The sequence below is a fragment of the Sciurus carolinensis genome, chromosome 11 (genome assembly GCF_902686445.1).
Source record: "Sciurus carolinensis chromosome 11, mSciCar1.2, whole genome shotgun sequence".
NCBI classification, from domain to species: Eukaryota; Metazoa; Chordata; class Mammalia; order Rodentia; family Sciuridae; genus Sciurus; species Sciurus carolinensis.
The window spans coordinates 15978798-16004710 of NC_062223.1; the positions used below are offsets into that span (position 1 = coordinate 15978798).

Consider the following 25913-nt stretch of genomic DNA (forward strand, 5'->3'; position numbering starts at 1 on the left):
TTAAAATGTGACTGAACAGTGCCTATGGTGAAGCACTGTCATGAAATTTAATTGAAGAACCAAAGGCCAGGGAGAGCAGTTTTTGGAAATGATGGAGAAACTTTCAGGCAGTCCATATAGCAGGTTTCCTGCTCTGCATATGTGTAAATAAGGAGTTCTGGTTTTACAACTAATTTCCCCCGGTGCCTCTGGTCCCCATCTCACTTCTGTGGCTGGTAACTGGGAATGAGGAAAGGTGTGTCGCCTTACAATCCCATCTTCCTTCCAGTCCCTGGCCTGCTGGTCTTCTGGAAGCAGAGCAGAGAAAACTGACATTCTAGAAAGAAAGGCTGAGAGGACACATAAAATCAGCCTCCTAAATTTGCATTATCAGCTCCCTGAATGTAAGACTTTCGGGAGGAACTGGATGCTCCCAACCCCACACCAGCCAACACTGTTTTTATTTTCAACTTAGAAGAACAAAGTCCACAAAAATATACAGGTTAATGATTTCTGTAGAAATTTTACCAAACACACCCTGCAGGTCCTAATTCTATGTATCAGAATGCAGAGAATGCCAGAGTCTGGAACCGTCTGCTGCTTCTCATTTGTTCCTGAAAACCCTACTGTGTAGACACTGCTTGCCAGGTAAGTTTTTTGTTGTGTCTTGAACAGGTTTTGGTAACGGAGTAATGCTGGGTCAGAATGGATTTTGAAGAGTTCCTTCAATTTCTGTTTAATAATTTGAGTAGCATTGGGGTTAATTCTTCTTTAAAGTTTGGTGAAATTCAACAGTGAATTCATCCAGTCCTCAATTTTTAATTGTTTGGATACTTTTTATTACTGTTTCAATATCATTACTTGTTGACCTATTTAGGTTTTTCATTCTTTTGGTTAAGTTTTGGTAGGTCCTGTATGTCCAGAAATTCATTCATTTCTTCTAGACTATAATTTATTGACATATTGTTTGTCAAAATATTCCCTATCAAATATCCTTTGAATTTCAGTGGTGTCTGTTTCCCTCTTCATCTGTTATTTTATTTATCTGGCTCTTCTGTCTCTCTCTTCTGGTGAGTTTAGCTAAAAACTTGTCAATTTTGTTTATCTCTTAAAGAACCAACTCTTTGTTTCACTGACTCTTTGTGTTGTTCTTTTAGTCTCATTTTTTAATTTTTGCTCTGTTATTGTGTCTTTCCTTCTACTGATTTTGGCTCTGGTTTTACTGATTTCTTGTTTTCCTAAATCTTCAGATGTATTATTAGATTATTTATTTGAGATCCCTCTCTCACACACACACACACACTCTCTCTCTTTGACATAGTCACTCACTGATACAGTACTACTTTTGCTGTGACCCACAGTTTGAGTCAAGGAATTTTTGTTTCCCTTCTGATTTCTTCAATGACACCATTATTCATTCAATAGTGTCTTGATCAATATCCATGTGTCTATATAATTTCTGAGATTTGTCTTGCTATAGATTTGTAGTTTCATTCCATTATAATCATATAAGATAAAAGAAATTACTTCATATTTTTGAATTTGATAAAACTTGCTTTGTTACCTAATATATGGTCTATTTTGGCAAAAACTCCATGTGCTGATAAAAATAATGTGCATTTTGTAGCTTTGAATGGGATATTCAATAGACATCTACTGAGTTGATTTAATCTACAGTATAAATTAAATCTAATATTTCTTGGTTGATTTTTTTGTCCTGATAATCTATCTATTGGTAAGAGTGGGGTATTGAAGTAACATGCTATTATCATATTGGGGCCTATCTCTCCCTTCATGTCTAGCAGTATTTGTTTTGTAAAATTAGATACATGCACACATACACATATAGATGTATATGTATATATGTGTGTATGTTTACAGTGATCTGTGCATATATATTTATGATCACTCTAATTTCTTGGTAAATTTTTCTCTCAATGATTATATAATGACCTTCTTTGTCTCTTCTAACTAATTTTTGCCTTAAAATCTCTTTTGTTAGAAATAAGTATAACTACTCCTGCTTGCTTTGGATTCCATTTGCTTGGAATATTATTTTCAATCCTTTCACTTGCATTCTGTGTTATGGTTTGGACATGAGGCAACCCTCAAAAACTCCTGTGTTAATGCAGCAATGTTTGGAGGGCAAATGATTGGATTGTGTGAGCTGTAATCTAATCAGTTCATCCTAGTTTAAATGGGCCAAGTAGTAACTTTAGGCAATTGGGGCATGACTTCAGGAGGTGGGTCATGTTTACTCATTAGGGGTGTGCCCTAGCAGCTGTGTTCATTGGTGCCCCCTTCCCCTCTCTCCCTGTTGTTCCCAGCTGCCCTGTCCTGAGCAACTTGCCTCTGACACACCCTTTGGCCATTTTGAGTTCCCTCATCTTGAATCCAGAGCAATGGAGTCAGCCTACCATGGACTAAACCTTTCAAACCATGAACCAAAATAAACTTTTTCCCCTCTAAGTTTTTCTTGTCAGGCATTTGGTCACAATGACATAAAACTGATTATCATAGTCTGTTTGTCTTTGCAGTTGGGGTTAGTTTCTTGTAAGCAGCACATTGTTTGGACCATATTTTTTTAAATTCATTTAACCAGTCTGTGTAAGTAGAGATTAATACCATTTACATTTGGGGTCATTATTGAAGGCATGTACTTGTTGCTGTTATTTTGTTTTTTTCCTTCTTATTTTTTTTTCTTTTCTATTTTCATTTCTTATGCTCTTATTCATCTTAAAAGTTTGATGGTTACATTGACAAGTTGGATTCTGTCCTATTTCTCATTTGTGTGTCTACACTTCTAATGGGATTTATTTTTTATGAGCTCTTCTGATTGTGTTAATCTTTCTCTTCTTACAGGCTTCCTTCAAGTATCTTTTGTAATTCTAGTCAGGTGTTCTTGAATTTCCTTAGTTTATGCTTGTCTTGGAAGGTCATCATTTCTCTTCAATTCCGATATAGCACTTTTGGCAGGGGCTATTTTCTTTCAGGACTCAAAATACATCATTCCATTCCCTTCTGTTCTTTAGATTTTCTGCTGAGTAATCTAATTGTAGATTTAATTGTAGGTCTAATTGTTTTGATTTTAAATGTGAGTTGTTGCTTCTCCCTTACAAATTCTAATATTTTTTTCTGTATCCTATACTTTTGGTAATTTATAACATGTTGTGGGGAGGTTCTTTTCTGGTCACACCTATTTGGGATTCAAATGCCTTCTTTACTTGGATGTCTATGACTTTCCCAAGATTTATAAATATGTTCTGCTATTATTAGTTAGATAGGTTTTAAATACCCTGAGACTGTAGCTTTTCTCCCTCAATTATTCCAATTATGTGGACAATTGAACTTTTACTATTTTCCCTGAGATCTTGTATGTTCTGGTCATTCCCTTTTTTCTTTTGATTGTTCTCGTTTGTTTGTTTGTTTGTTTTTTCTATTGATATTGACTCTGTTACTTGAAAGTGGTTCAGAAGCTAGCAATTCCAATTGTAGTTAAGGGCCTGAAGCTTTGATTCTCTCTTTAGATATTGGTGAAATTCCTGTGTTTCATGTGGAAAGCTGAGGGCTGGGACCACAGCTTCTGCTCTTTCTCAAGACTCACATACAGTCGGGTCAGTGGTGTCTAATCTGACAAGGTGTGGGACTGGCCAAGGATGAAGACCCTTACACAGTGTCCACAACACTTGTGTTATTTCTTTTCTTTTCTTTTTTTAAACAGTTAGAGTTAGCTTTTTTTAAAAAATTTTTTTAATGTAAACAAATGGGATACATGCTTTTTCTCTGTTTGTACATGAAGTAAAGGCATACCATTTGTGTAATCATAAATTTACATAGGGTGATGTTGGTTGATTCATTTCCCCCCCCACACACCTCCCACCCCTCTTTTCCCTCTATACAGTCTTTCCTTCCTCCATTCTTGCCACCCTCGCTAACCCTAAACCTAAACCTAACCCTAACCCTAACACTAACCCCTCCCACCCCCCATTATGTGTCATCACCTACTTATCAGCGAGATCATTCATCCTTTAGTTTTTTGAGATTGGTTTATCTCACTTAGCATGATATTCTCCAATTTTATCCATTTGCCTGCAAATGCCATAATTTTATCATTCTTTATGGCTGAGTAATATTCCATTGTATATATATGCCACAGTTTCTTTATCCATTCATCAATTGAAGGACATCTAGGTTAGTTCCACAATCTCGTTATTGTGAATTGAATAGCTATTGAACATTGATGTGGCTGTATCTCTGTAGTATGCTGATTTTAAGTCCTTGGGGTATAGGCCAAGGAGTGGGATAGCTGGGTCAAATGGTGGTTCCATTCCAAGCTTTCTGAGGAATCTCCACACTGCTTTCCAGAGTGGCTGCACTAATTTGCAACCCCACCAGCAATGTATGAGTGTACCTTTTTCCCCACATCCTTGTCAACACCTATTGTTGCTTGTGTTCTTGATAATAGCCATTCTAATTGGGGTGAGATGGAATCTTAGGGTAGTTTTGATTTGCATTTCTCTTATTACTAGAGATGTTGAACATTTTTTCATATATCTGTTGATTGCTTGTACATCTTCTTCTGTGAAGTGTCTGTTCGTTTCCTTAGCCCATTTGTTGATTGAATTATTTGTATTCTTGGTGTAGAGTTTTTTGAGTTCTTTATATATTCTGGATATTAACGCTCTATCTGTAGTATGTAGTGGCAAAGATTTTCTCCCACTCTGTAGACTCTCTTCACATTACTGATAGTTTCCTTGGCTGAGAGAAAGCTTTTTAGTTTGAATCTATCCCAGTTGTTGATTCTTGCTTTTATTTCTTGTGCTATGGGAGTCCTGTTAAGGAAGTCTGATCCTAAGCCAACATGTTGAAGATTTGGACCTAATTTTTCTTCTATAAGATGCAGGGTCTCTGGTCTGATTTCAAGTTCCTCGATCCATTTTGAGTTGAGCTTTGTGCAGGGTGAGAGATAGGGGTTTAATTTCATTCTGTTGCATATGGTTTTCCAGTTTTCCCAGCACCATTTGTTGAAGAGGTTATCTTTTCTCCATTGCATATTTTTGGCACCTTTGTCTAATATGAGAAAAATGTATTTATTTTGGTTTCTGTCCATGTCCTCTATTCTGTATCATTGATCTACCTGTCTATTTTGGTACCAATACCATGCGTTTTTGTTACTATTGCTTTGTAGTAGAGTTGAAGATCTGGTATTGTGATACCCTCTGCTTCGCTCTTTCTGCTAAGGATTGCTTTAGCTATTCTGCATTTCTTATTCTTCCAGATGAATTTCATAACTCCTTGCTCTATTTCTGTAAGGTACATTATTGGTATTTTAATTGGAATTGCATTGAATCTGTATAGCACATTTGGTAGTATGGCCATTTTGACAATATTAATTCTGCCTATCCAAGAACATAGGAGATCTTTCCATCTTCTAAGGTTTTCTTTAATTTCTTTCTTTAGTGTTCTGTAGTTCTCATTGTAGAGGTCTTTCACCTCTTTTGTGAGATTGATTCCCAAGTATTCTATTTTTTTCAAGGCTATTGTGAGTGGGGTAGTTTTCCTAACTTCTCTTTCTGAAGATTCATCACTTATGTATAAAAATGCATTGGATTTATGAGCATTGATCTTGTAACCTGCTACTTCACTGAATTCACCTATGAGTTCTAAAAGTTTCCTGGTGAAATTTCCAGGTTCCTCTATATATAATCAGTCATCAGCAAATAGGGATAGTTTGAGTTCTTCTTTTCCTATTCGTATCCCTTTAATTTCTTTGATTTGTCTAATTGCTCTGGCTGGAGTTTCAAGGACGATGTTGAATAGAACTGGTGAAAGAGGGCATCCGTGCCTTGTTCCAGTTTTTAGGGGGAACACTTTCAGTTTTTCACCATTTAGAATGATATTAGCCAAGGGCTTAGCGTAGATGGCCTTTACAATGTTAAGGAATGTTCCCACTATCCCTATTTTTTCTAGTGTTTTGAGCATGAAGGGATGCTGTACTTTATCAAATGCCTTTTCTGCATCTATTGAAATAATCATGTGATTCTTAACTTTAAGTCTGTTGATATGGTGAATGACATTTATTGATTTCTGGATGTTGAACAAACCTTGCATCCCTGGGATAAAACCCACTTGATCGTGGTGCACTATCTTTTTAATATATATTTGTATGCGATTTGCTAAAATTTTATTGAGAATTTTTGCATCGATGTTCATTAAGGATATTGGTCTGAAATTTTCTTTCCTCAATGTGTCTCTGTCTGGTTTAGATATCAGGGTAATATTGGCTTCGTAGAATGAGTTTGGGAGGGTTACCTCCTCTTCTATTTCATGGAATATTTTCAGGAGTATTGGAATGAGCTCTTCTTTAAAGGTTTTGTAGAACTCGGCTGAGAACCCATCTGGTCCTGGACTTTTCTTTGTTGGTAAGTTTTTGATAACCTCTTCTATTTCATTGCTTGAAATTGATTTATTTAAGTTGTGTATGTCCTCCTCGTTCAGTTTAGGTAATTCATATGTCTCTAGAAACTTGTTGATGTCTTTGAGGTTTTCTGTTTTGTTGGAGTATAGATTTTCGAAATAGCTTCTAATTATTTTTTGTATTTCACTCGTGTCTGTTCTGATATTTCCTTGCTCATTCCAAATTTTAGTAATTTGAGTTTTCTCTCTCTTTCTCTTTGTTAGTGTGGCTAAGGGTTTATCAATTTTGTTTATTTTTTCAAAGAACCAACTCTTTATTTTGTTAATTTTTTTGATTGTTTCTTTTGTTTCAATTTCGTTGATTTCAGCTCTGATTTTAACTATTTCCTGTCTTCTACTACTTTTGGTGTTGGTCTGTTCTTCTTTTTCTAGGGCTTTGAGCTGTTGTGTTAAGTCGTTTATTTGTTGATTTTTACTTCTTTTGTTGAATGTGCTCCATGAAATAAATCTTCCTCTAAGTACTGCTTTCATAGTGTCTCAGATATTTTGATATGATGTGTCTTTGTTCTCCTTTACTTCTAAGAATTTTTTATTTCCCTCCTGATGTCTTCTGTTATCCATTCATCATATAATAGTGTATTATTTAATCTCCAGGTATTGGAGAAGTTTCTGTTTTTTATTCTGTCATTTATTTCTAATTTCAATCCATTATGATCTGATAGAATTCAAGGTAGTATCTCTATCTTCTTGTATTTGCTAACAGTAGCTTTGTGGCATAAAATATGGTCTATTTTAGAACGAAAGTGTATTCGTTCTTTGTTGGATGGTATATTCTATATATGTCTGTTAAGTCTAAATTGTTGATTGTGTTATTGAGATCTATGGTTTCTTTATTCAATTTTTGTTTGGAAGATCTATCCAGTGGTGAGAGAGGTGTGTTAAAATCACCTAGTATTATTGTGTTGTGGTCTATTTGATTTCTGGAATTGAGAAGGATTTGTTTGATGTACATGGATGAGCCAATGTTCGGGGCATAGATATTTATGATTGTTATGTCTTGCTGATTTATGCTTCCCTTAAGCAGTATGAAATTTCCGTCTTTATCCCTTCTGACTAGTTTTGGCTTGAAGTCCACATTATCTGAAATGAGGATGGATACTCCAGCTTTTTTGCTGTGTATGTGCATGGTATGTTTTTTCCATCCTTTCACCTTTAGTCTGCGGGTATCTCTTTCTATGAGATGAGTCTCTTGCAGGCAGCATATTGTTGGATCTTTCTTTTTAATCCAATCTGCCAGTCTATGTCTTTTGATTGATGTGTTCAGGCCATTAACATTCAGGGTTATTATTGAGATATGATTTGTATTCCGAGTCATTTTACTCATTTTTGTTTTTTGACATGATTTGGTTTCTCCTTTATTTGGCTATTCCTTTAGGCTTGTTCCTCCCGTTGCTGATTTGCATCGTTTTTTTTCATCTCTTCCTCATGGAATATTTTGCTGAGAATGTTCTGTAGTGCCGGCTTTCGTTTTGTAAATTCTTTTAGCTTTTGTTTCTCATGGAAGAATTTTATTTCGTCGTCAAATCTGAAGGTAAGTTTTGCTGGGTTTAAGATTCTTGGTTGGCATCTGTAAGGTATAAAGCCACCTTTCTCTCCCGCTACAGGAACCACCTGTCAATCTGCATTATGCCCGTCTCTCCCCTTACAGGAACCCGGCCTTCTACGCCCGCCTCTCCCGTTACAGGAATTTCCGGCTTATGTTGCCGTAATCTTCCTGCCTCCCACATTACATTCTAATATGTCATTGGTCCCTCAGTCAGTCCGTAATAATTCTCCTCCGCGATTGGTTCCTCCCAGCCCGGGAAATTCTGATAACTGAGGAGAAACCCTGCACCATCTTTTTCTTTTCCTTCTTCCCTTTTCCCCTTAAAATAAAGTTCCTCATGTGGGACCTGTGTCTGCGGAGCGTTTTTCTGGGAGTTATCGACGAACCAAAACTGCCCCTAACATCTGGCCTAACATCTGGTGCCGAAAGACCCGGGATGGGTTTTTTCCGCTGACTAAGCAAGCGGAATCCCATCTGATGGCTCCTGCGCCTGCAGATACAGGCTCACCTTCCATTTACCTGGATGCCCAGTTTTCTGCATACAACACCGGACTCCAAAATTGGTGAGTTCCCCTTAGGCAGGCCCCTGACCACTTAAACACATCTCGGCCACCCGCAGCTCCCACCGCAGCCCCCCCCCTTATTTGAGAAGCAGCCATCCCCACGGTTCCCTCCACCGGCTTGCAGCTCTCGCCGATCGCCTGCGCTTCCCTCTCGCAGCCTTCCGCTGCTCGCCTCACGGCTCCCTCTCGCCGACCCGCAGCTTCCCCCTCGTGGCTCCCACCGCTCAACTGCCGAGGTGTGGGGGTACCTCCTTGGCCTCCATAGTTCGTCTTAGTTGCTGGGTGGATGCCTGAATTTTATGGTGCTGAGATTCTTTCTCAGGGTTTGAAGCTGGCTCTCTTATTTCCCCGCTGCATCTCGCTCGAAATCCTGGTCAGGTCTTCAGACTCTCTCTTGGCTGTTTGCCCGGTTAAACATTGGTTTCAGGTGATGACCAAACCTTTGTTCTAACCCTTCGTTGCCTGGCACTGTGGTTCTTGGGACGCCAAATCCACTAACCAGGTGGGTCTCAGCTTACCATGGGATTCGGGATATCCAGCCCAGCAAACTCGCCCCTGAGGTGCTTATTAAATCATCTCAAACCCCTTCACCTATTCCCTGAATCAGAGCTAAATTGTCCTTTAGATAGTAAGTCAGAATGGTTTATTTATGACACCCTAAATTCTAGCTTTGTACTAGGTATAATTGTATGCCTAATTGTACTAGTTATAATTAAATACATATGTGGGCAACCTGGTGAATGGAAAGGAACTTTTCCCCTTCATGTTTTTTCTTTCTTTCAGGCTAAACCTAATCTCTGCTCTCCCCAAAAACCTGAACCTGTTCTCTTGGCTTCTCCCCCACCTTTTAACCCTTCTTTCCCTTCTGAGTTCAATCCAGCTGATGAGTCGTCTCCTTACAAGCCTCCTACTGCAGAAACCCTTGTCCATTCTTCTTCTTTGCCTCATTCTGTTTCTCCTTCTGCTCCTCCATTCAGCCCACCAAGTCCCCCCACCACGCGGTCCCGTGCACATATCTTAGCCCCTTTATGGGAGGTGGCTGGCGCGGAGGGAGTAATCAAAGTTCATGTCCCCTTTTCACTGTCCGATCTGTCTCAAATAGAGAAGCAGCTAGGTTCCTTCACCTCCAAACCTGCAACCTTCATTAAGGAATTTCAGTACCTTACCCAGTCTTATTACCTTACCTGGCATGACATTTACATAATCATGTCCAACACCCTAACCACTGAGGAACGCAGGAGGGTCTGGGAACAGACGCGCAATTATGCAGATGACATTCATCAGTCGACCCCAACCCATCCCATTGGGGCTAAAGCGGTACCAAATATAGAGCCCCTATGGGACTATAATACTGAGGCTGGGTGTCTACAGTGAGATAGGTTTCAAACTTGCATCCTCGCAGGTCTGCGAAAAGCTACTATTAAACCCATTAACTATGATAAACTTCAGGAAGTAATACAGGACAAAGATGAAAACCCGTCAGCATTTCTAAGCCGCCTTACAGAGGCCATGCTTAAGTACACCAACCAGGATCCCGAAACCCCAGAGGAACAGCAGCTACTTATGACTTATTATTTTTCCCAAAGTTACCCTGACATAAAGGTGAAATTGAGGCAGTTGGATAGGGGGCCCCTTACCCCACAGCCAGAGGTTCTAGCAGTGGCATTCAAGGTGTATAATGGAAGGGAAGGAAAAAAAATAATTAAAATACCAAATGCTGGCCAAAGCCTTTCAGCCAGCTAGACCTGCCCAACTGTCCACCGCTAGGGGCGCCCAAGCTCCCAGAAGACCTTCAAGCTCATGCTTCAAGTGCAGGCAAGAGGGCCACTGGGCACGAGCCTGCCCCAACCCCCGGCAGTCCCCAAGTCCTTGTCCAAAATGCCACCAACCGGGACATTGGGCAATGGATTGCCCTGTTGCTCAGAGAAGTGCCAGGTCATCCTTGGCCCCTCCCTCCGGCGACTTGCTGGGATTAGCAATGGATGAATGAAGGGGCCCAGGACTTCTGCACCCAATGACCATCACTGCTCAGGAGCCCTGGGTGACCCTTACGGTGGCAGGCAGGCAGATCCCTTTCCTTATAGACACTGGAGCCACATTCTCAGTGCTGCGGGAATTTTGGGGACCCACTTCCCCTGCCAAATCCTCTATTGTCGGGGTAGAGGGAAAACCATATAATCCCCTACAAACCCCTCCAATAAGTTGCCATGTAGGACAAATAGGCTTTACTCATTCCTTTTTAATAATTCCTTCATGTCCCATTCCCCTTCTGGGAAGGGACATCCTAACCAAATTGGGTGCCTCTATTTCCTTCTCACCCACCATGCGCCTTAGACAAGACTCCTCTGCTATTCCTCTCCTTATGACTCTACAGGAATATACAGCTCAAGCAGCAACTGTCCTCCTCTGATATCTCATTTCTAAAGGAACTCTCTTCCTCATGTGATGTCTGCCTGCGAACAAATCCTACAGCTGTCAGGCCCCCCATTTTTCCGACTCACCAAGCCCGTGGCACCATTCCAGGGGTAGACTGGCAGCTTGACTTCACTCACATGCCCACAGTAAGAAAGTCTAAATACTTATTGGTTATGATAGACACCTTCTCAGGATGGATTGAAGCCATCCCCACCTCCAACAAAAGGGCAATAACTGTCTCTACCTTCATCCTTCATGAAATCATCCCTCACTTTGGAGTACCTACTTCCAGTCAGATAATGGACCTGAATTCATTTCCCAAGTCACCCAACAACTTGCCAAGGCTCTCGGGGTCCCTTGGCATTTCTACATTCCTTTTCACCCAAAGTTATCAGGCAAAGTAGAAAGAGCAAACCGAACTCTTAAAAATGTTTTAACCAAGCTCTCTTTAGAACTTCACCTCGACTGGGTTAAACTCCTGCCCCTTGCTCTTCTGCATCTTCGCTCACTCCCAAAGAAACCAACTAATATTTCCCCTTTCAAGCTAATGTACGGTCATCCCATCCTGCCACCTGGAATAGTGCCCCTTCCTTCCCTTCTTCCTTCTCAAATATCCATTCCTCTCCTAAATCACATTTGAGCATTTCTATGGGATTATGCTGACTCCACCCTACCCATACCTTTATCTGGTCTCCTTACCCAACCTCTTCAAATAGGAGACCAAGTTCTTATTTCTCCTCCTCAGGAAGCTACAATCCCTCTATCGCCCAAGTGGCAGGGACCCCATACAGTGATCCTAACCACGCCAACAGCTGTCAAGGTACAAAATCTACCAGGATGGCTGCACATTTCTCGGGTTAAGCTCTATTCTCGGTCTACTAACCCTTCTCCAGCTCCTAATCCACAGGCTTCTTCCAACCGATACTCAGCCACTCCTGTGGGACCCCTTCGTCTCAGACTGAAGATCATGATGCCCTCCACCCTTCCTCCCATTCCAGAAATTGGGAGCCAGACGATACCAGACAACCATGCCCAGCCATGAGGACTGGAGTCCTGCTTATAATTTTCCTAACCACTGAATTTTCTTTCCAATAGAATGCCGGCCGAAGAGGGGAGCCCCCTGTCTTTTACTTCCATGTCAATTAATCAACTTGTATTGCAGAAATATCAGGATCTCAAAAAAAAATTGGAGCCTGGCTGCAGATGTGCCTCCAGAGAAACTATCAAGTCTCCAGTTCTTCCTGCCACAGTGATACCAGTTCTACGTCCACACCCAACAGGAAGTAATTACAGAAGACTGACCTTCATCCATGTACCCAAAAAGAAAAAAAAAAATTTTTTTTTTTTTTATAAAAAAGGAAATGGGGGAATGTAAGGTATAAAGCCACCTTTCTCTCCCGCTACAGGAACCACCTGTCAATCTGCGTTACGCCCGCCTCTCCCGTTACAGGAATTTCCGGCTTACGTTGCCGTAATCTTCCTGCCTCCCACATTACATTCTAATATGTCATTGGTCCCTCAGTCAGTCTGTAATAATTCTTCTCTGCAATTGGTTCCTCCCAGCCCGTGAAATTCTGATAACTGAGGAGAAACCCTGCGCCATCTTTTTCTTTTCCTTCTTCCCTTTTCCCCTTAAAATAAAGTTCCTCGTGTGGGACCTGTGTCTGCGGAGCATTTTTCTGGGAGTTATCGACGAACCAAAACTGCCCCTAACATCTGGCCTAACAGCATCCATTTTCTTTCACGGCTTGGTAAATGTTGTTCCAGGCCCTTCTAACTTTTAGGGTCTGGATTGAAAAATCTGTTGATATTCTTATTGGTTTCCCCCCTGAATGTAATTTGATTCTTTTCTCTCTCAGTCTTTAAAATTCTGTGTTTATTTTTTATGTTAGGTATTTTCATTATAATGTGCCTTGGTGTGGGTCTGTTGTAATTTTGTATATTTGGAGTCCTATAAGCCTCTTGTACCTGGTTTTTCATTTCATTCTTCAGATTTGGGAAATTTTCTGATATTATTTCATTGAATAAATTGTTCATTCCTTTGGTTTGTTTCTCTAAGCCTTCCTCAATCCCAATAATTCTTAAATTTGGCCTTTTCATGATATCCCATAATTCTTGTAGATTCTGTTCATGATTTCTTACCATCTTCTCTGTTTGGCCAACTTTGTTTTCAAGATTAAATTTTTGTCTTCAATGTCTGTGGTTCTGTCTTCCAGGTGTTCTATCCTATTGGTTATGCTTTCTATGGAGTTTTTAACTTGGTTTATTGTTTCCTTCATTTCAAGGATTTCTGGTTTTTTTTTTTTTTTTCAGTATCTCTAACTCTTTATTGAAATGATATTTTGCTTCCCGTATTTGGTCTTTTAACTGTTGATTGGTGCGATCATTTAATGCCTGCATTTGCTCTTGCATCTCCTCCTTCAATGCCTGCATTTGCTCTTTCATCTCCTCATTAGCTTCCCTGATCGTTTTAATTATGTACATTCTGAACTCCCTTTCTGACATTTCTTCTGCTGTGCTGTCATTGGGTTTTATTGATATAGTATCTAGGTTTGTTTGGGACATTTTCGTCCCTTGTTTTCTCGTATTGGTCAGGTATCAGTGGAACACTGAGATATTTCAGATTTCCTCTATTGACTTATAGTGTCCCTGTAGATTTCCAATGTATCACCTCTTAGCCTTCAGTAGCCTGAAGTCTTGGAGGAACTTGATAATGTAGTGCTTCCGAAGAAAGCTGCCCCTAGTCCGCTGCTGGGGGCTGGTTCTGCATGGAATTCCTCTCACTGGGCGGTCTTGCTCTCAGAAGCTGGCTATAGACAGGGCCTTCCTCCGCCTGAGGGAGCCCGGCTGCTCAGGGAAAGCCTCCACTGTCCTATCTTGGTCCCAGAAGCCGCCTGTGGACCGGGGTCCACCACTGGGTTTAGGGCTTGGGGTTGTCTCTATGCGGAAAAGCTCTCACTGGGCGGGCCTGCTCCAAGAAGCTGGATGTGGACACCGCCTGCCGCCGGAGAGTGTAGGGCTGCTTGGGGAAGTCTCTCGCTGCCCTGCCCTGGTCCCAGAAGCCGCCTGTGGGCCAGAGTCCGCTGCTGGGTCCTGGGCTTGGGGTTGGCTCTGTGCATAAAAACTCTCACTGGGTGGGCCTGCTCCTAGAAGCTGGCTGTGGATTGAGCCTGCTCCCAGAGAGAGCAGGGCTGCTTGGGGAAGACTCTTGCTGCCCTGCCCTGCTCCGAGAAGCTGCCCCTGTCCAGGCCTGCTACCCGGGCCGAGCTTCACCGGGTGGGAGAGACTCACCCCATGGCTCCATGTTGGTCCGAGTCTCTCAATGCCTCCCCTTCTTGAATCCTGAGTTCTGGAGCAATAGGAAATACAGTCACCCTCTAGTCTGCCATCTTGGATCCCCCAACTTGTGTTATTTCTGCCTGAGGTTTTTCTGGGTGTGACTGTCCTCCACAGTTATGGGGGAGGTCAAACTCCCTCCCCTAATTGTACCCAATGGAGAAAAGATTGGGCACCTTGGACTTTTTCTCCCTCATTGCTTAATTTGAAGGGTCTGTCAGAGTTCAAGCCCGAGTAGGTCCTGACTGGAGCCAAGTATACTGGGAGTATAGCTCAGGGGCAGAGCACCCATCCAATATTTGTGAAGTCTCAAGCTCAATTTCTGGCACCGTAAAAAAATGAATGAAAAATAAACCAAAAACAACAAAAGATGAATGACAACAGTAAAGAAAGGGGGAATGAAATAAAATAAAAAGGTTAAAAACATTAAAATTGAAGTTGAAAAAGAAATTAAAGAAAGCAGAAGCATGAAAAGGGGATATGGAGGAAAAGAAAAAAATACAAAGAGGAATAAAGAAAATGTATAAGTAATACCCCCCAGGTACTTGATGGATGTGGGGGAGGAGGAGAGTGAATGGTTATAACCTATGCTGATAAAAGCTTCTTCCTGGGTCTTCCTAAGCTATGTGGTCCATGGGCAGAGCAAAGGCTAGAGGATACTCAACACCCAATTTTGTCTGTTGTGGTGCTTGCCAGGTGATGTGTGGGAGTGATTTTTGACTAAACATGATTGGAATTTCTCTCGGCTTATATAGAGAAGGAGGCCAAGGTTGGAAGATTGCAAGTTGAGGTCAACCTGGACAATTTGGCAAGATCCGGTCTCAGGATATATATATTTTTACCCCATCAAATTACAATGACATTCATCACAGAACTAGAAAAAAAAAAAAAGACCTAAAATTCATTTGAAAGAATAAAAGACGCAGACTAACCCAAAGAAATTCTAAGTTAAAAAAGCAAACCTGGAGGCATCTCAATACCTGACTTCAAATTATACTACACAGAGATGGTAATGACGATAGTTGTTAAAAGCAACTTCATCCCAAAAGATGCACCTAAATATTTTTTTAAATGTTGGTTAAAATAAATACGCCTTTCATGGATGAAATTCACAATAGCATAAAGAAGTGAAGAGAAAAAATTTCAGAGAGTCTTTAGTTTTTGGCCAATTTCATCCTTCCTTGGGGGTTGGTGAGGACTTTGGTTAAGTGACACTGATTAAAGGCCCTGAAGAAGGTCTTGGGTTGGACATGAGCCCAGCACCTGCTCTTCTTCTCAGGGACCTTCACAGAAGTGGAACCTCAGGGCCTTCAAGGTGCCTTTTCAAACTCCCAGGCTGCACAGCAGGGCTAAGACTCTAAAGTGACTGTACCTTCCCGCAAGGCCGTCATATTAAAAGCGGGAGATTCACCTCCCCTGTGATTTCCTAAGTTTCAGGTAGGGTTGTGTGGATCTCAATCCTGTTGGTTGCATTGCAATGGTCTGAGAGTCTGTGTATCCACATGCATATGTTGAAAACTCACCCCCAAGTTTAAAATATTAGGAGATGGAGGCCTTTGGGCAATGCCTCACGAATATAAATTAATCTCTCCTGTAAGGGATTAGTGTCCTTTATGAGAAACCCCTGAGAGCTAATTTGTCCCTTTAGCCCTGGCATGACATAGCTAGAAGGTGCCAGAAAGCAGGCCCTCACCAGACTCTGACTCTGCTTGTGTCTTCATCTTGGACTTCCCAGGATCCAGAAGTGTGAGAAATGAATTCCTGTGGTTTATAAGTCATCCCGTTTGTGGTCCCTTGTTTTGGCCGTCCAGACAGATGGTGACGAGCATTTCCTCATTCCCAACTTTTGTTGTTGTAGTTGCTCCTCTTTTGAGGCTTAGATTCCTGCCAAGATGCTCTACTTGCAGGGTCTGCAGCAGCTGCAGCTGCTGGAGAAGTCCTTGCTGAAGCACCTCCCGGAGTCCTTAAAGGTGAGAGTGGGACATTCTCTGGGAAACAAAGAGCTGCAGCTTAGGAAGACAGAGGTGGGAAAGAAGGCAAGCTTTTACTGAGCACCTACACAGTGTCATGTTGTACCTTACATAGGTCACATCGCCCCTCGAAGGGAGCCACATATGTTCATATCCCAGAAGAGGAAGCAGGTTACAGTAAGGTGACTTGCCCAATATTAAAAAAAAAAAAAAAAAAGACTGCTCTTTGCTAACCCAAAGAAACATTTCAAGCCAGGTGCAGCAGCACATGCCTGTAATTCCAGCGGCTCAGGAGGCTGAGACAGGATTGCAAGTTCAAGGGTAGCAACTTAGTGGGGCCCTAAGCAACTTAGTGAAACCCTAACTCTAAATAAAATATAAAAGGAGGCTGGGGTTGTGGCTCAATAGTTAAGTGTCCCTGAGTTCAATCCCCGGTACCAAACAAACAAACAAAACAAAGTCAACAAGAAAAAATTTTTATTGTTTACTTTCAAAGAATGGCCCTGGAAATTTCCCGATTCCTCTTTAAAAGGTCGATTTAAGTGCATAATTTTTAAATATTTGTGTGAGATGAGAAGCTAACTACCATGCATTTTCTTGGAACAGTTCAAATATTATTGCATCAAAAAAAAATAGGGAGACCTAGATATAATTATTCACTGCAACGAATCTGTTGCAAAAGTGTTGGATTATGTACCTTTTACTTATTTTACATTTTTTAACATATTTTTAACATAATTGACATTGGTCAATTATGAAAGTGGTAACTGATTTTAAAAAATCTCTTTCTTCCAATTAAAATTGTAGCTAGATTTATTCAGAACAGGCCAGCACCAGAGCCAAATGGGACCTCAGGGGACAGAAGCTGTAGTAACAACGGCGAGCGCTCATTTGACATTAATATATGCCAGTCACTGGGCTTTATTTATGAACCCATATAAACTTAAAAACACTCCTAGGAAAAAGATATTGCTGTTCTCCATGTGTTATAGATGATGGATCTAGGGCAGTGACAACTTGAATAACTTGCCCAGCTGGGGCCAGAAGTATAACTGACACAACCCATGTCAACTCCCCCTAGCACACCTGCCTGTTTTGAGCAAAACAGGAATTTAAAACCCAAATTCTGGCAAGAATTCAGAGAAAACAGATCACCAGTTTTCTGCTAATGGAAATTTGAAATGGTACGACCATACCAGAAAAAGAATTTGCAAGTTTCTTTAAAACACTAAACATGTAACGATTGTACAACCAGCAATTTTCCCTGAAGAAATGCAAGTTCATGTTCACACAAACATATATATATATATACGAACGTCTAAACAGATTGAAGTACAAAAACCGGAAACAACGCAGATGTGCTCCAGTGGGTGAAGGGTTAAGTAAACAGTAATACAGTCATGCTGGGCAAAAATAGATCAATAAAGAAGAATCTACTATCAATACTTGCATAATTCTCTAGATGAATTAAAGCCCATCCCAAAAGGTGGTAGAAAAATCTAGTTCCAAAAGTTTGCATTTTGTATGATTCCACTTACATAAAATTACAGAAATGGAGTATCAGTTAATGGTTGCCAGTGGTTGAGGAGTGGGTGAGGAGTAGGGAGCTAACGGATGTGATTTTAAAGGGTCATACGAGGGATCCTCATGGACCATGTTCTGCATCTTGGCTGCATGGACATCTCTATTCTGGTTGTAATGTACTATAGCTTTGTAAATATTACTAAGGGATAAACAGAGCAAAAGGTATGAAAGCGACCTATCACTTCCCACAGCTGCATGAGAGTCTAATTATCTCCACATTAAATGTATGGTTAGAAAATAAAAAAGTAGATTCACGAGCAAGACATAAAGTTCACTTCACAATAATGGCAAAGAAAATAGACAAGGGCGAGGCTTCTCATCTTGGAGGCGAGGATGAGGGCTGCTACAGCTGAAAATTCTACAGCTGCAGAGCTAATCATTCTTATTCACAAATTGTATTTTTTAAAATATTTTATTTGTTGTTTTTAGTTATACATTACAATAGAATGTGTTTTGACATCTCATACACATGTGGAGTATAACATCCCATTTTTGTGATTGTACATGATGTGGGGTTACACTAGTCGTGCATGTATTGGTCTTAATATTTTACTATCTGAATATTTTTTTAAAGATATTTTTATTGAAGCAAACAAGTAGAACCCACAAGCCATTTGACAGAGATATTTATTAGGTACCTTCCAATTGTAAAAATTTAATTGTTTCGTAGAAGTAAGCCTCCTCCCGGTCAGACGCAAGCTCTTCACCATCTCTGTGTAATATGCTAACACTCTCACTTTGTTGAACTGTTTCAGGTTTACGGGACGGTGTTCCACATGAACCAGGGAAATCCCTTCAAGCTTAAGGCCCTGGTGGACAAGTGGCCTGATTTTAATACTCTGGTTATTCGTCCCGAAGAGCAGGTAGGTTGCCCGGTGAGAAGCGAGTGTGCCTCTGTGTCCGTGTCTGCCAAGTGCCCTATCAGAGGCCTAGCAGGGAAACAGAGGCCCCAGGGAAACAGAAATGAGCTACAGTGATGCCAACAAGTTTATGTCCTCAAGAATCTCACGCCCTGGAGAGCAGAAGTTCCTAAATGAATCACAGCACAGTGTGAAATGGGCTGAAACAGAGGTATAAACAAAACACAGTAATGGCACAGGGAGAAAGTACGTGATACACTTTCACACTCATTCGTTATTTTATTTTGTTGACAAGCCAGTACCCCAACCAGCCTTTGCTGATGCTGAAGACCAAATGGAATGTGTTATTTCTTGCATTCGGTCTGTGGGAATGATAGACATTGAAAGAGCATTTCCTAGGCTCGATTTTTATGTTGTAATAAATCAGATCCTACTTCCATTTCCCACTGTTAGCCTAAGGGGAAAAATATTTCCTGTCTTTGAAAACCACTGGCCCTGAAATCATACCAACTCATTCATCCTCGGCCACAAACTCTCCCTGTAATGCTTTCCTACTGAGAGGCTGCACTGCCTGGTAACCAACTGTTCATAGTGAAGTCAGTGAAACAGGGCAGAAGGAAATCACTACATGGGGCCAGCGTTACAGGGAAAGAACCGGAGTTGCTTCCTAGTGGAATTTTTACTAAAACTCAATGTTGAACATACATTTAAAAAAAAAAAATTTAAGGCAAGGCTGGAAAATTGCCAGTGTGATCCATAGCATCATGACTGAGTAGCAAGTGTATTTTTTCTTCAATATTTCTTGATATTGGAAGATTTAAAAAACTTATAAATGAGTCTATACTGGTTGAAGTGATTTTTTTCCTTTTATCTGTTCCTTTGTATTCAAATAATCCTATCCTGGTTTCAATAAATTTGCTAGTTGTGTTTGAATAGACATGTTCAGGAATGCAGTTCTTCATTTGCTTGATGGATTGGAGTTTGTTTAACAATGTTAAGTCTTATTTTTTTTTTTTTTAAAGAAGGCATATATTGAGTTTATGATCTTTTTATTTGGTTTCACCATTTATAGATGGGTCATCTAGCCTGTTACCTGTATGGATTATAATAATGACATGCTCACAGTCCAGAGCAAAATTTATTCTTTTAGCTACAGATTTTTCTTCCTGGTTGTTATTTTAACTTTTCTACATGCAACAGTAGAGTTAGGATATTTTTTCATTTTAAACAGAATAAGGGAATCCTTGACTTGATCCTAAATAAATAATTTCTAAGAAAGTCGAAAAAAAAATACCCAGAAAATACTAGTTTTTGTATTTAAAAATATCATAATATAAAGGCGTACTGAAAACCAGTATGACAATCACTAGCTACAAACATTTAGGTTCATTCTTCTTTTCTTAACCTACATAGGAAATGACAGATGACCTTGATCACTACACCAATACTTACCAGATCTTTTCCAAGGATCCCAAGAACTGTCAGGAATTCCTTAGCTCACCAGAAGTCATCAACTGGAAGCAACACTTGCAGATTCAAAGTAAGAACTGGAATGTGTGCTGGCTGCTAAAATCTCCTGCTTGAAATCACTTCTGGGGTCACTTTCCATTTTGTTAAAAATTTTTACAGACTGCATTTTGATTCATTGTACACAAATGGGGTACATCTTTTCATTTCTATGGTTGTGCATGATGTAGGCTCATACCATTTGTGTAATCATACATGTACATAAGGTCATAATGTCTGTCTCATTCCACCATCTTTCATACCTCCACCCGCTCTGCCCTCTCATTTCCCTCTATGTAATCTAAATTTCCTCCATTCTTCTCTCACCCCCACACCTCCCTATCCCCATTATATATCATCATCCAGTTATCAGGGAAAACATTCAGTCTTTGGTTTTTGGGGATTGGTTTATTTCACATAGCATGATATTCTCTAGTTCCATCCATTTATCTGCAAATGCCATAATATTATTCTTCTTTATGACTGAATAATATTCCACTGTGTATATATACCACAGTTTTTTATCCATTCATCTGCTGAAGGGCATCTAGGTTGGTTCCACAATCTAGCTATCAGGAATTGAACTGCTGTAAACATTGATGTGGCTGCAATACCCAAAGGACTTACAATTGGCATTACACTAACGTAGCCACTTTCCATTTTGAATAAGCCCCTTGCACACCACAACCTTTCCTCCAGGATCCAGACACTCATTCTGCTGTCCGTTCCTCAACCTGATACCCCCTTAGTGAAAACTTGTCGACTACAATATGTAAGGTTTAAGAAGGAAATTTTAAGTAATATGTTTTCCTAGGAGGGAAGGACTCATGATTTATTCTCTGGAGTGCCCAGGGCCTATTAAAAAACATGAGTGTGGGAGTAAAGCTTCTCTCTGTCCCATTTCTGTTTTGTCACACTGTCAAATTCTCATTGGAGTATCTTAGTAAATAAGAATATGTTCTCTGGAGTCAGACTACCAAGACTGTAACCTCGTTGGGTGCTGTTATTAGCTATGTGATTAGGGTAAGTCACATCCTCTCTGTGGGTCAGTTTCCTTATGTGTAAAATATTATTATAAAATATTTATGGAGTATAAAATAGAACCCAAAACATAGAGTCCTTGAGGGTTAAATGAGATCTTGACTGGGAAACGCTTAGCAGTTAGTTTTTCAAACCTTCTCCAAGTAGCAATTTAAAGCCACCATCATTGATTAGCTCACAGTTGTGTGAGTCAGCACTTTCGACTAGGTTCAGCTAGGTTGTTTGCCCTTCTCACCTCGATTGACCCGTGTAGCCACAGTGAGCTGGAGGGTGGTCCCTGAGCTGGTAGGAGCAGGTTCATCTTGGTCCCAAGCCTGGCTTGTTGACATAGGTTTGTTTGTACTGCTTTTTAACTACAGTGATGGAAATAGATTGGGCAACAGGCAAAGGTCACAGAGCACTGAGGAGCAGAAAGAGAACACTGTAAAGCTGCTTACTAAATCACATTTGCTATTTTTCCATTGGCTAAACTGTGTTACTTGGCTATGTCCAGAGTCATTTCAGAAAGAAAATCAGATTAGTGAAGTAGGAATAATCTGGAACCATTATAGCAACCATCTATTGCATTGAGTGCCTAGAAATTGTCCACAGGATTTTAGTTACTATCCCTGCACCTCATCTCCTTTGGCGATCTTTACTGTACTGTGATGTATTCAAGACTTGTGATATTATGCTAATTTAAAATTTTAAAATATATGGGAGTGATGTAGCCATTATCATCTAAAGCTTATATCATGACGGAACACATGGTTTGTTGATTTGTCCACATACCCTCTGACTTCTTTGGGCAGCTTTTCCCAGACACTAATAAATGATACTTCATGTGATACCTCATTTTCCCCATGTAGGTTTACAGGCCAGCCTGGATAAGGTGATAAAAAATCTTGTAGCTGTCCATTTGGGCCAAGTCAAGCACACACAATGCTTCCTCTACTTGATACAAGATACAGCAAAGAAACTGACTCCTTCGCTGCTGGATGGAAAGAACTCACCTCCCAATGGCTACAAACCCAAGTCCCTGTAAGTTCGAAGGGAGCCACACTGCACCATTCAGTGCTCACTACTGAAAATTCTTTTTCAAAGAATTTTGTGTCAAAAGTATTAACACAAACTAGAAAGGGCTGAAAACAACAGAAATTTATTCTCTCACGGATTTGAAATCCAGAAATCCAAAAACAAGGTGTGGGCAGGGCCAGGACCCCTCCTGAGGTCCACAGGGGAAACTCCTTCCTTGCCTCCACCAGCTTCTGCTTTCTCTGCCCTATAGATGCTGTGTCGCTGTGGTCACTAAACAATCACCTTCACCTGGCACACGCTCCTCTATGTGTCTTCTCCTCTTTTGTCTAAGGACACTTGCCATCGGATGTATGATCCACAGGATTTCACACTGAGATTCTTAACTTAAGGATCCTTGCATCTGCTGAGATCAGTTTTCTGAACGAGATCCCATGCACAAGTTCCTCACCTGGATCTTCCCGGGTCCACCATTTAACCTGCTATCCTTTCCGACTTCTCTCCCAGCTTTGGCTCTGACCTCCTTGGGATCTATTTTCTGCAAAGTAGCTTCATAATCTTTTTAAAATTTAAATAGGACCATGCTCTTCTCCTGCTTAAAAGATTCCAGTACTTCCCATCTCACCTCGAAATACTTCTGAACTCTTTCTCAGTCCTGTCCAAGTCAGTATCCATTGACCTTTCAGAGGTCATCTCTTCTCTTATTTATTTCCTCTGACAACCCGGACCTTCCTCTTGTCAAAAAACTAAATTGCAAAAAAATCAGTTTAAAGACATCAAGTGACTTTTATTTGTGGTTTTAGAATCAGGCGCCATTTCAAAACAAACAAAATACCTTTTGTAGGGGGGTCAACTGAAGAGAAGAGTTAAAGAAAGCAGAAACAAAGAACAAAAAGCAGATTGATCATTTCAAAATTATTCTCCTTCTAAGGTAGGCACAGGGAGACAAAACAAGAGAAAATACCTGACTGGTTAACATCAGGTTACTTTTTGTAAGGATTAAAGCAGAGGGAACTTCATGCTCATTCCATTGAAACCCAGCTGTATGAAAAATTGGTGGTTATGGCTCTCTCTCCCCATGCTGAGGTCAGATAGCAATTTGTTCTAGGTTTGGTGGCCTGGAACTTTAGTACTGGTGATCACATTTTGGTCTTTAGTATTGGTGATCACATTTGGGTCTGTGTGGCCCAGTGCAAAACTTAGTCCATAATAACAGGCTCCCGTAATTTTTGTTGAACTCTTCCTACTTGATCACCACAAGCACAGGCCTTTTGAATGAGCTCTCCTGTCTAAAATGTCTCCCCCTCACCCACCCAGTGTTGACACCCAGGATTTCTCTTGTTTTTCAAGACTATTCAAATGTCACCTCACCACTCTCCCACCCAGGAACTCAAGTCACTTACCAGTTATGCTCCGCACATGACCCAGTTGTGCTTTCTTCATTGTGCTTATGATTATTTGAGACGATTTATTTAACTTACTTATTTGCTGTTTAAATCCCCAACAATATTGCAGGGATCCTCCCTCTGTTGTTCACTGATAGATTCTCAACAGCTTATATAGTACCTGGCGCATAACAGGCACTTAATGTTTAATGAATTCTCTTCATAAAACACATGGGTTCCAATAAGAATAATTTGAACAAATTATATATTCTTTCCCACTGATTTTTTTTGATGTAATACAGAATAGAATTAAGAGCTATGAGTAGAGATTTGATCTCAAGATGCTCAGTCCCACTGCCTTCTGTGCTTTCTCATGCCTGGAAAAGTTTGATTCACGTGATAAAGGACTTGACAACCTAGCAAGCACCTCCATGTCTAAAGCCTCCTTGGATCTGCGTGTCCCTTTGAGATAGACAGGAAGGAGGTATGACCTTCATTTTCTCCACAGAAAGCAGGCTCTGGTGATGGAGTGCTTGCTCATGGTGTGGATGGTGAAGTATGGCATAATTGGAGCTGGAGAATAGATCTCCTAATCCCACACCCAGCCTCTTTCCAGCATGTTCCATGGCCCCTTATACACTGCTGAAGTCCTTAGACTTCTGTGTTGTAATATTCTGCTTCTTTCAAGATTACACTTTCTCATTTGTTCAACACAACAGCCAAGGCCCTCAGACACCAACACTAAGGTTCCACAATTCTCAGCACTGACTTTTCTGCTCACTAGAAAATTTTCTATGAAACTTTTCTAGGTCAAATGAGGATAATCGGGCCTGAGCTAACTAACTTGCAGGCTATAGTCAAAACCAAATAAAACGACTGTAAATAATTTTAATGTACTGCTTACTATCTGCCCAGTACTCATACTAAGCACCTACAAACATTGGCTCATTGAAACCTAATGGTGATTTTCTAAGGCGGTGTGTTTATCATCCCCAGTTCGTCAGATGAGGAAAGGAAGAAAGTGAGAGATTAACTAATCGACCTAAGCCATACAAGCAGCGTTGATAGGAACCAGCAGTCTGTCTACATCCTTGATAGGCTCCTGTTTACCTCTCAGGACAATTTGCAGGGAAACAAAATATTTCAACAATGCGTGTGATAGTAAGGATTGGTCTTCTCCTTTGCTCCCAACAGCAACCAAGAGATGTTTAAACCCGCATCCCTGGATATTACCCATGCTGCCTTGGTGAATAAATTCTGGTATTTTGGTGGCAATGAGAGAAGTCAGAGGTTCATTGAGCGCTGTATCCGGACCTTCCCCAGCTTCTGTCTGCTGGGGCCTGAGGGGACCCCTGTGAGCTGGAGCATGATGGACCAGACGGGAGAGCTGCGAATAGGAGCCACCGTACCCAAGTACCGAGGCCAGGGTCTCCTTTACCACATCGCCTGTTGCCAGATCCAGACCCTGGAAAAACTTGGCTTCCCCATGTATGCCCACGTGAGTAAGGTCAACCACATGGCACAACGACTGTCCAGCAGGCTGCGTCATGTCCCCATGCCCTGTGACTGGAACCAGTGGAACTGTGTGCCTCTGTGAAAACAGCCCTGCACACAAGGCATGGGGTGAGCGGCTTTGCACATGGCTGCAGAAGAGGATGGGTAAACAGAGGGAAGAATAAATTGTAGCAGAGTGGACTGTGAGCTCTAGGAAGTGGGAGTGAGTGGTCAGCAGCAGAACCGGGGTTCCTGCCCTCAAATGGCTGGTGGACTTCGCTTTGTTTCCTTAGCATGAAGTTGACCCAGTACCGCTGCTCCCCGTACCCCAGCTCCCACATTCCCAGGATCCTTGCTTGCTTTCCTGTTTGGCTCTCATTGACCCTTGTGCATTTGCCAGGAAGTGGATTCTATGATTTCCCACTCTGGCTTCCCATAGCTTTTATTTTATTGACTGGAGAACAGCCTGTCTTCTGAATAGATCTTTTGAAAATCATTTTTTCCCAGAACACTTCCTAGGCTGTATTATAATCACGTGAAATATATTACACATGCACACATGCACAATATATGCAAAGTCATAGTGATAATAATTAAGAAGACACTCACTAGTAATATGTTTTCAGCTCATATCAATATCTTTTGCAATGAGTTATCTTTTTCAGTTCATACCCCAGGAAAGAGAATCTAACATTGCTTCTAAAAGCTGAGCTTCCTTAATCCCCTCTGGCAATCCTGGTATA

At 40.9% G+C, this 25913-nt stretch overlaps 1 protein-coding gene across 3 annotated transcripts; it reads left to right on the forward strand.

Annotated features, from left to right (window-relative positions):
- The first annotated feature begins 385 nt into the window (after positions 1–385).
- Positions 386–25913, forward strand: LOC124958958 (glycine N-acyltransferase-like protein Keg1). 3 transcript variants are annotated; one of them, XM_047517572.1, is made up of 6 exons: positions 386–627; positions 16175–16286; positions 18626–18733; positions 20144–20270; positions 22126–22297; positions 24871–25913. In XM_047517572.1, the coding sequence occupies exons 2-6, from the start codon at positions 16209–16211 to the stop codon at positions 25271–25273; spliced, it is 888 nt and encodes a 295-aa protein (XP_047373528.1). In that variant the 5' UTR covers positions 386–627; positions 16175–16208; the 3' UTR covers positions 25274–25913. The 3 variants fall into 3 exon arrangements, with proteins under 3 accessions (XP_047373528.1, XP_047373530.1, XP_047373529.1); XM_047517573.1 differs by lacking the exon at positions 386–627 and adding an exon at positions 15552–15753; XM_047517574.1 differs by lacking the exon at positions 16175–16286 and having other exon boundaries at positions 574–627.

Coding starts and splice junctions, on each gene's coding strand:
- LOC124958958 (XM_047517572.1), top strand. CDS start 16,209: ATGCTCTACTTGCAGGGTCTGCAGCAGCTGCAGCTGCTGGAGAAGTCC. Junction 20,271..22,125: donor GCAACACTTGCAGATTCAAA/GTAAGAACTGGA, acceptor TTCCCCATGTAG/GTTTACAGGCCAGCCTGGAT. Junction 22,298..24,870: donor GGCTACAAACCCAAGTCCCT/GTAAGTTCGAAG, acceptor TGCTCCCAACAG/CAACCAAGAGATGTTTAAAC.